Source organism: Anoplophora glabripennis, unplaced genomic scaffold (genome assembly GCF_000390285.2).
Source record: "Anoplophora glabripennis isolate ALB-LARVAE unplaced genomic scaffold, Agla_2.0 scaffold1094, whole genome shotgun sequence".
Lineage (NCBI taxonomy): Eukaryota > Metazoa > Arthropoda > Insecta > Coleoptera > Cerambycidae > Anoplophora > Anoplophora glabripennis.
The window spans coordinates 26,280-37,350 of record NW_019417167.1 but is presented as its reverse complement, the minus strand read 5'-3'; the positions used below and the strand labels follow the sequence as shown (position 1 = coordinate 37,350).

Genomic DNA, 11,071 nt, shown 5'->3' with positions numbered 1-11,071 from the left:
CTTTTCGTAGATTTTACCGAATTAAATAATTTGACTTCATGATTTATTCGTACATCGATATACTTTTCACATTCAGCCCTTACAAGTTCTATTAAATGATTACAATTGTTAGGCAAATTATCAAATTGATGTTAATGCAAATTTTCAAATATGTTCGCATTCAGAAAGTTTTTTAATACATGATAAACAATTTTATTTTTCTGTAACCTAGGTGTTCTGCTTTCATCATTATTAAAAAAATTTATTAATTTTTCTGTTTCTTGGCATATTACTACGACATCTCGAGATGGATACCTCAAACAACCACGATCTTTAATAAAAATTAATTGACTGTACGAATACTGTGTATTTGACATTAAACTATTTACACAGTCTTTACATTTTATTGGCTTTATTAGAGAACTTGTTATTACAAAACCGCCAATATATACTATAATGTACTTGCTAATTATTTTTTTTGTCACAAAACTCTGATTTTTTCTAATCACATTTTGTCAACTCTCCATTTCTAGGGTAGTGAACATGAATTTGAAATTAGTTTTATTTGCGATTTTTTCAATTGAAAAAAATATTTTATTAATTTTCAGCAATCTCGAAATGACGGGAATTGGTAAAATTTCATAAAAACTTGACTCACATAAAGTAAATAATTACTAAAAATATTTTATAGTAATTCATTCATAATTTTATAATAACAATATCACTACACTATGTGGGCGAACAAAATTATAAAGCTAACCCTGGAAACTTGTGACGTCAACCGAAAAATGGCGTACATATTTACATTTTATATATTCCTTTTTTATACTTACCTAAAGAAGGAAACTTTTCGCTTCTCTTCACCAACTCGATCACTTGTATTTACACAACATTTTACAATACACTTGCCCATGATAAAACGTCTAATAATCGAAATCACAGCGATGCGTACACGTCAAATGCTAGGACACGACTGGGCGCTGGGCACCAAATCAGGCTCCGAAGTGTTTTCACCAAAGTCGCTCTATAAGCCAGTCTAGGTGGTCTGTGGGTCAGATAATCGAGGTTCTACTGTACTTAAATTTTTAACTATTAGTACTTTCATTATTTTGCAACTTTTATATAGGTATTTTTACGAATTCTACATAATGTTAAAACAAGTGATTCATCTTTGAGAACACCCTGTATATTCTAAATTATACTGACTGACTTTTGATCTCGGGAACATTACAACTGTAGGCATGAAAAAAAAAATACTTCAATTTGTTTTTTTTTCTAAGAAAATGTCAGTGGGAAGTAGCGCACCCTGTATATCTGCGCTCGATTCACTTCGTGCAATTTTTATACATACCTTCATCTTATCGCTAGGACTGTTAAACTTGTCCACCATGATCATCCGCTTATTAACCGGAATACTACCATCGAGTTGATCGAAGGGGATACGCTCTTTGTCTAAATGGTACGCTATTAATCTAAGGAACGACGGCCACTGAGAAACGATGATGGCCTTGTCGTCAGTCTTCACAATTTTTTCTTTAATAACATCTAAAACTGCTTTTATCTAAAAAAAAATACATGTCAGATTACAACAAATGTCACATTTGAATCAAATTACCTTGCTACTCAATCTCTCCTTGGAAAAGACGGGATTTGAGAGATTCAGAATGGTCTTTGCCGCTTCCTTTAAGCGAGGGGCATCCTCTTGATTAGACAAACCCTCGGCCGGATTAGACGTGTCGTGATCGTCATTCAAAACCAGTTTGTTCAACTGATCGAGGATGTTTGTTTCTTCAAGGTCGCCGTCTTCGTCTACTTCTTCCATATCCTCATGCAACATCTGAAAGACAATGTGTGATCGACTTTTCTTAGATATACGTCAAAATGAAGAATTACTGTGTCTTTGTAATACTTACATTTGTTATCAGGGAAGGGTGGCAGCATATTTGCCTTAACCTCAGCAGAAGAACCAAAATATCGTGCTGCTTGATGTCCTTGACTTTGTGAACACGCAGTAATTTCTCTCTCATTTTAAAATATTCCTGATTTGGACCATTTGGTTCTACAAAAATACACTGCATATATCGAAAATATTTTAAGAACTTTGCAATCAAAAAAATGATAATAAAAGGTATTTGTTACTACTTTTTTAAAGCACAGTGTTTAGTTTGTTATGTGCATCATTTTAACAGATAAGAAAATCAAAGATTTATACTCAAAAAAGGTAAAAATCTGCGATTTGGAAGCACTATGGTTGTGTTCGGACATGTTTGTACCACCCTATTACTTACGTGTAGCAAAGTTTGTGTATTTCAAATCTATCGCATCTTGATTTTTCTCAGCTCGTTGGTGAAGAAATTGCGCAAAAAGAGTTCTCGAGAACAAGAGAATCTTCTGATATACGTCCATCTCCGTCTTGGACAGTTCCACAGATATTAATTCCCACTTTCTGTCAGGCATGCATTGCAACGTACCTTTTTCCATCAGTTCGGTTTTGGTCCTTCGCAACATGAGCGACGATATGACCGTGTGAAGACGTTCCTGACCACCGGTACTTTTATCACCTACCCATCGCTTCCACACCTAAATTCCAATGGAAAAACAAATGCTTGTTAGGAGAAATGGTTTAAATATAAAACAAAATTTTTCTATACGTTTCAAAATATAAGAGGCAGGCAAGGTTTAATTTCCATTTGAAAAAGAACATAATGCAATTCAAAACTTACCGCTAAGTCATCGAATGGTGAACACCTCAGAAACTTCAATAGAGCGTACATATCCAGCTCTTTATTGTGGACGGGAGTTCCAGTTAGTGCCCACCGAGACTCCGCCGCTAATCTGCACACGGCATCAGAAGTTTGCGATTTGTAATTTCTAATCTGATGCGCTTCATCGACAACGATGCGTCTCCATTTTACCCGAAACACAGCCCCATTTTTCTCACACTCATTCATTACTATAGCGTATGTCGTAATAACCATATCGTGCTCTGCTAGTCTAAAATAATGCATAACGTCAACCAAAATTGACAATAGAATTTGTATCTTAACCTTTTTGGTTTCGTTTCTCTTTTTGGTCCATGGTACAACTCACAGGAAACCAGCCCCCTCTTTGTTCTCCTCTCCAACTCCCCGGACCACTGGTTCAACAAACTGGCAGGACAGACCACCAGCATACCCCCTTTATATTTGGTCGGCTGATTTTCCTCATCAGATTCATCATCTTCCACTTCTAAGCTTTTTATCATTAAGGAAATCATTGTTAAGGTCTTCCCCAAACCCATATCATCAGCTGAAAATAAATATACCATCGTTGTACAGGTCACCCAGCATGTTTCAACACTTTTGTATACCCCATGAAGATAAATGTTAGGTCCAGAAAATTACACCTCGATATCTTATTTCGTTTAAGCATTTTTAATTGATATTGAACGATTTTTGATGTAAAAATTTTTTAATTTTTTTTACATAGTTTTGATGTAGTAACTTGAAATGCACGACGTTTTTTAAGGGCAATAGTACTTGTAGCAAAAAGTAACTTAGGGGATGCTTATTTCAACCTCCTCCAAGGGGCAGAAATTTTCGAAAAATTGTTGATATTCCAAATTTTTTCAAACTTTGAGAGGCTGTATCTCTTAAGGGGTAAACACGATAAATTTTATGCAAAAAACGTGTTCTTTTTAGCCATAGATCTATCATTTGAACGCACCCTGTATATGCTCTATGCACATCTTCAAATGAAATCATATTTCTGAGTACTCTAATCAAAATTAAAATTAAAAAAAAGGATAGCACACTGAAGCAGAACTACATAACAATCATTTTTGGATATCTATAACCTATAACTCTTTTTCTATAATTTAAAACAAATTTAAAAAATACATGGGGTGTTCCATTTAGAAAAATAAGTATTATTTTGTGTTATAACTTAAAAAACAGAATTTATATTGCATACGTTACTGCAAAAAGAGCTGAATTAAAAAAATGAGTGATTTTCAAATTAGGCAATCCAACGACCTGTCAAATTTTTAAGCAATATGGCGCTGATGGCAAACAAGTTATGTTTATATTGAGAATGCATTGAAGTTAGTCCAGAAGTTTTTAGTTAAAAGCATTTAATCCGAGTTTTTTGTAAGGAATTATTCATGTATTTTATTTAAGGAAGTGTTCAACTTGTCTTTTATTGAATTGTCGCAACGATATGTATTACTAATGCCGATAACATGCATATTAATGGGTTGTGGAAGTCGTGAAAATCGAGACCAAGTTAGCTTTCATTGTTTACCTGACGTAGTGAATTCTAAATATTTTCCTCATTTAAATGATTTATTGAGAAAACGGCGCCAAACATGATATAAAAGAAGAAAATTACTAGAAAATACAAGCGAAAATAGAATGGAATTTTACTTTTTAAAAATCAAGAAAAATTTGTTAGGTATTATCAAGAATTTTTACAATGATATCAATACATTCCAATTCCTTAATTTATGTATTTTTCATTATAATGCCAACATTACATTAATTAATATCCTGTTACGGTTTATTTTGTATTCGTAAATAATGTGTATATTGTAGTAACGTAGTATAATTTTAATAAGTAATAAACTGACTTTACCGACTATTTAATTCAGGAAGGTTCGTACTAAAAACGCGGCCCTGTATAATTGAAATCTATTTTTCGATACATTTCTTCCTTCGCTCTTTTTATCGGCGATAGGTCACTTTTTGCGCGGGGATTTCTTTACTTGTCGCTCAGCGAAGTAAGCATTAATTCCGTTTTCCTGACAAAATTTTAAGTAGGTGTGAAACCATAAATTAACGCTATTGCGGATTTAATTGTTAATAATTTGGGAATAGTTGTTCTGGCATTTGTGCTGGTTGTGATTATATCAACTTTGTGTTGGATTAGTCCCAAATTAAGGAAAACCAAGGGGTTTTAACCTTTACTACGAGGCCGCTCAAGAACAAAGGTAATAACAGTATCTTTGTTATTAACAATATGATTTAGCCCATAATGCAATACATATTTATACGCATTATTTCAATTTAGGCCTCTCTGTCGCTATCACGATCGCTGTAGCTCGCTGTTTCTCTCTGCATGCTGGATAATCCTGTCTGTCACCGGACTGGATGAGTTCCATATTTGCATCTTTACGTGTTACGAGATCAGACAACACGTGATTGATCTCTAGGGCCACCTGTGCCTCGTGTATCATCCTCTGGTGCATCCATACTGTACAGTGTGTATTGCTGACGAATGACACCACACCAGAAATTCCATTTTTGCTATCGAGAGGAATTCTTACTGAGGACGTCAATAGTCTAAGGGCCTTGCCGTTTTCGAGCCGATCTGAAGTTTTCTGCTCCATAACAACCAGATAAGTTTAGTTTAAGTTGTAATTTGCCGTCTTACACCTTGTATATTCATATTTTATATAAATTTGTATTAATAACGACACTTTCGGTTAATTTTCGATAATATTCGATAAGTTTTCTGCTTTAATACAGTAAATAATCTTTTAATAATTTTAACGCCATTTTAACACCATCTAATTAATTATACAATATACTTAATTTGCCAAATCCATGGTGTACACCGACCTATAGTACTATAGAAAGGGTTTAGTTAAAATAATAACCAATTGTATTACATATTTATATTTCGTTCTGTATATGGGCGTATGATACTTTGAATTACTGTACACCGCATATCTAGTTTTGGCGTTAGTAAATATTATCTAGTTCCGTGATTTGTGTGTATCACTTAGTACCTTTTTCCCGTTTTTTTGTTGTTATTTGCACTGGTAAGGTAAAAAGAAGCCAGCACCTCTTTTCAGCCCTCTTGTATATTGTCCATCGGGTTGTAAAACGGGTGGCGCCTTATAAGTTAGTATACGTCTCAACCCACTCCCTTCTTCACTGAGCTAGGGCCAACCCTTTCGCTGAAAAGAGCCTGAAAACCCACGGCAGAGATATATTTTTTTTTATATTTAATCTTGTTTTGTATTGCCACCCATTAGCAGCGTCACAAACGTGGCGCCCAACGTGGCGCCCAACGTTTAAATGTAATATTTTTTTTATACGTAAATATACAAGGTGTTCTATAAGTTAATATTATTAGATTTTTTTTTTGTTTATAAATGAGTTTACTGAAAGTATTGGTAAATTAAATAAAAAAATAAATCCTTATATTAGCTTCTTTAAATAATCACTCTGCATATTGATTGGTAATAACAAAGACAACTACAATCCACGAAACACTCATTATACAGTCAAAGTTCAAAAAAACAAAGCCAAGCCAACAGAAAAACGCAAACTCTAGAAAAAACACACATAAGTATATATGAATCAAACAAATGTTTGCCCTCCACACCATATTGAATTCCAATTTTGTCACGTGGTTTGGATTACCTAATAGAAAGTGCAGCAAATGCTGCCTGCGAATTTTTATTGCCCGAGAATTCAAAAGTGTGCTACGGACGAGTATTCAGAAATTTCAAAGAATGGTGCCAGAACAAAAATACTGGTGTTTCTGAAATGTTACTGCTAGCATATTTCATGAAGAAGTCGAGAACTTTAAAGTCATCGGCGAGTTTGTGGAATGATTACTCAATGATTAAGTCAACCATTTTCATAGAAGAGAATGTGGATACATCAAAATACCCCAATCTGAGAGCATTTTTGAAACGTAAGAATGACGCCTACACCTCTAAAAAGACAAACGTTTTTACAAGAGAACAAGTCAACGATTTTCTCGTTCAGGCATCCGATAACACATATTTGCTAATGAAAGTAGTGACGGTCTTAGGCATTGCAGGAGCATGCCGTTCTGATGAGTTACGCAAACTTACTTTGGACGTCAATTTCAAAAATTTCGATGTCACGTACGTTTACAATTACTTCTCGTCTGGATTCTGTTTCTCACCTAGAAATTCTTGGAAATATATCAAGATTAGATTGGAAATTATAATTGAAATCACGCTTTTTTATGCGTTATCAAGCAGGTAGATGTTACAACCAACCAGTCGGCAAGAATACTCTTTCTACGATTTCTAATAAGATTGCAGTTTTTGAAACTAGAACATCCTGAAACATATACAGACCATTCATTACGAAGAACATCAGCAACATTACTGGCTACTACAGGATTTGATGTATTATCAAGAGACATTAATATTGAGCCTCCGGTGACAGAAATGGAGCGGTCAAATCATTTTGAGAAAAATGTGACAATTAGTAAACTGTCTGTATCATTTAAATAAAACAGATGGATGTGAATTTTACCAATCAACTGTTCTCAAAAAAAAAAAAAAAATAGTGCTAGACACATCCATCTTAATTAGTTTTTGTCCATCATCCGGCAGAACACAAGAAACCCCCAAATCCCCCAAAATTGGCTCATCCTGTATATCAAAAAATCAATATATGGAAGGGAAAAAACAATTTGATATTAAACTGTCCACTTAAAGTGGAAAAAAGCACTAAACACAGCAAAATGTAAAAAAATGTGATTATTGGATTGTTTTATTTCCATTTTTGTCCAAATTGTAATTCTAGTGATATAAAATATTTTGAAATTATAGTAAGTATTTCTTGAATTTTTTCAATGAAGATACACAAAAATAATTTTAAAATGGCACTAGTGACTATCTGAAAAAAGCAATGGAGACAGAACAAAGTACGGGTTACCTAAAATGCCCCCTGAAGGCTTCTGTTTTTCCCTCCACATCAGCCACGCCAATGCTCTCTTTTGATGTGGCATAAGATCGACTTTCAATCCTTTAGGATCTTCGGCTAGGTCGTTTTCTTTTGGACAGCTCTCAAGAGAACCGTGCAATTGCTGCAGCCTGTCCATTGTAACAGCCTTCTGAGCATTATAGGTTGACATCGCCATCTTTCCAAAAGTCTTTGGCATCACGGCATTTGCATTCATTTGGATTTCGTCCCAGGTCGGTTCTGCTTTCTTTGAAATTCCTGGCGTTTTCACTTCTGTATCATCTACAAAATAATATAATTAGTTTACTAAATGGATTACGGATAAAATAATAGATCACCTTTTGTCACCACCATAATAGACAATTTTTCAATTTCCTGTTTCAGCATCTGTTCGATTGCCATATGCCTGTCTCTTATCAGTTTACCTTTATCTGGGAGACTGTCTAAATTTACAGTGTTTAGCAAATTTTTGGCTTTAAGCAGGTCTTGCTCTATTTTATTAATCTTCGTTTTTTGCTCAGACATTTCTCTTGGGCACACCTATAAAGAATACATTAAACAAAAGATATAGCTATTAATAGAGCCCAAACATCAGTGCATACGACTTGCGTTGTGTGTAAGCAGATAATTTTCAATAGAGAAATAATTTCCACAAAAGTGAAAGGGTTGTATACCGGTCTTTCAGGCAAAGGTTTTCACCATTTTAATGGTGGCAAGTAATGAGGAGTAAAGCAGAGAATGCATTAGGCGGTCCTGGTACCGTCGCATCGCGGTCCGTGCTAGTCTCGATCACGTGCGGTGGAGTTCCTCCCCATGTTTTCTAATGTATGCATTCACACTAGACGTTCCCGAGCTCTTTGCGCTCGCATTGCATTCTCCACCGATCTTTTACAAAGAATCTCAGGAGACTGCGATGTGATCGAGACGAGCTTTCTCTATAACTCATTTTTTTAAGTATTAAAACAATACCTCAACTATTTAAAGAAGGGCGCAAGCAGGATTGTGTACGATTTCCAACTGCGACTGATTTTATAAAAGACCGCGATTAGCTCAACCCAGAACAGACCGCGATATGACAGGACCGCAACCACCGAATGCGTTCTCTGCTTAACTATGTAGAGGATTTTTATCTACTTAAGGGTAGGACTTATGTAAGATAGGATTTGAGGAGTATACCCCTATCCAACCTTTGGGACAGAGCGCAACCTTCGGGAGATTCGGCATAAAGTCTTTGGTAGCGAAGATTTGCAAATGAATGAGGTGAGGGACCTGCCATGGATGAACATCCTGCCATTCGTTAGGACATCAGGTAGGTTCAAGGAGAGTTAGAGACAGACAGAGGATCAATGTTGGGACGATGGCGTAGGCAAAAAGGGCTCAATTGTGGCCTAATTAAATAAATGATTGACATTATTTTCATAGAATACTTATTTCTTGGGATATTTGTTATACTTACAATACACGATACTGACAAAATAGTTACTGCCAATAAGTTATTGCACTAATAAAAGTATATCTAAGTGTCATTATTTATCGAAAGTACCACACAATGTAGGTACTTTGACCGAGTTAATTTGTACCGAACCAATTGTCTGCTACCTATATATCGATTCTAAAGTCGTGTACCTCTATCCGGGCTCTAGTTTTGAGGAACTTATTACCTCTATGGCATTGATGGGCTTGTCTTGTTTCATAACCACTGTGGGACTATTCATATTTTTATTAGTAATGAGTGTGTCTAAAGTAGTCTGTTTTACAATTTTCTTCTTTGGATCAATTCGACGAGCGGGTGGAGGAGGAGGAGATACATCTCCGCTGCTAATGTCGATTATGTCAGCTTCACCTTCACTCACAATTTCCAAGCTGTTTGACGGACTTGGCGAACGAGACGGTATAATTGCTCTAACGTTTCTAGGTGTTAGCATGGAGTCATTTCCTTGCTTTTGGATAACTTTTGATGGAGTGACACTGATGGGAGTTGTGGACTCTTTCAAATGTTTTAAAATCCTGGGAGTGTCAACCGATTTGTTGAATAACCTTTTAGAGCCTGCTTTTGGAGTATTCTGGCTTTCTAAAATACAGGATGTTGCAAAGAAGTATCATAGATTTAATTCCCTTTTGTTTCTAATACTGTAAGGTATAAATACGACTTACCTGTATCAACTAAAGTGCTATTTATGATATTTCCTTTCTTTCCAAAATTAATCTCGCTTGAAATTATAGAGGCGTTAAAAGATTTTGTAATATTTTCAATTTCTGGATCAGTATCAACAACTTCTATAGAGCCTGAAACTTGCTCTTCTTTATTAAACCCATTTGAAATGTTTACAATTTCCTCTTCAGATTCAGAGTCGGAAATTATTTTTTTTTTAGTTTTCCTTTGAAATCTTATATTATCATCACTATCATCAGAACTTAATTCTGGAGATCTAGTTTTCATAAAACTTTTCCTATGACTGGTACTGTTCACATTTAGTTTATCTTGAAAATGACTATCTCTCAAAACTTCTGTGCTTGTTGAGGATGATGGCGAGTCAGTTGATTTATTTCTGAAAGATGGTGTTCTATGTTTCGAACTTTTGTGTTTATTAGTGTAGGTGTGTACGTTATGTTCTGGAGAAGAATCACTATCGGACATTATACTACTCCTTACTTTATTACTAGCACTACTTCTTCTAACATTTTTTTTTATCGCTCCTGTCAAATTTGACATGTTAGAACCATTTTCTGATTCCAGACAAGCTAAAAAAAATATTTAAAATTTATAATTATTTGGAATGCCATAAAACTATATTAACGAAGTGCTTTACTCTACTTTAAAAAGGTAACTGAAAATACAAATTGACATTAGCATTTTGAAAGTTAAATGAATGATTGATATTATTTTTAATGCAATAATTAGAATCTCACAGCTCTCTGCAATACTTTCTTCAATCACGTCCGATTCCTCTTGGGGAGAATCTTCATCATCTACATAAAATAGAAAATACGAAATGATTATACAATATTATTCCATATTTGATAAGAATATTACCTGTCATAAAATTCGACATGGCTATTTTTATTTTTTATTAAAAGAGAAACAGATAAAATAACGGTCACAAAATTTAAAATGTGATATTAAACAAAATGAGGTTATACAATACAGTGTTGCCAATTATATATTTTGTTGTTGCCATAATAAAACATGTTGCCAAAGCCAAATGACGAAAATGATCCATAAACCAATGGAGGCCTACACGAGATGAGGGAGGATCACCGATTTCTTTTCAAGAAATCCGTGATCCGAAAACCAAAAATACCAATTGACCTGCCCTAGTATTTTTTCGAACACATTTATTTATTGAATTTATTCCATTTGGCTGATACACACTGTATAC

The 11,071-nt window shown here is 34.7% G+C and overlaps 1 protein-coding gene across 1 annotated transcript in view; it reads right to left on the bottom strand.

Annotated features, from left to right (window-relative positions):
* LOC108915701 (transcription termination factor 2) overlaps positions 1–10,814 on the bottom strand; it is a 15,359-nt gene extending 4,545 nt beyond the window's left edge. The window contains exons 1-12 of the mRNA XM_018721809.1: positions 10,726–10,814; positions 10,602–10,661; positions 9,846–10,433; positions 9,353–9,762; positions 8,030–8,231; positions 7,665–7,973; positions 3,027–3,267; positions 2,703–2,973; positions 2,268–2,559; positions 1,893–2,038; positions 1,595–1,816; positions 1,331–1,540 (exon numbers count right to left, since the gene is read on the bottom strand). Of these exons, the coding sequence (XP_018577325.1) occupies positions 1,331–1,540; positions 1,595–1,816; positions 1,893–2,038; positions 2,268–2,559; positions 2,703–2,973; positions 3,027–3,267; positions 7,665–7,973; positions 8,030–8,231; positions 9,353–9,762; positions 9,846–10,433; positions 10,602–10,661; positions 10,726–10,744 (2,970 nt within the window). The 5' untranslated portion in view covers positions 10,745–10,814. The remainder of the gene's footprint in view (positions 1–1,330; positions 1,541–1,594; positions 1,817–1,892; positions 2,039–2,267; positions 2,560–2,702; positions 2,974–3,026; positions 3,268–7,664; positions 7,974–8,029; positions 8,232–9,352; positions 9,763–9,845; positions 10,434–10,601; positions 10,662–10,725) is intronic.
* Between the last annotated feature and the right edge of the window lie 257 nt (positions 10,815–11,071).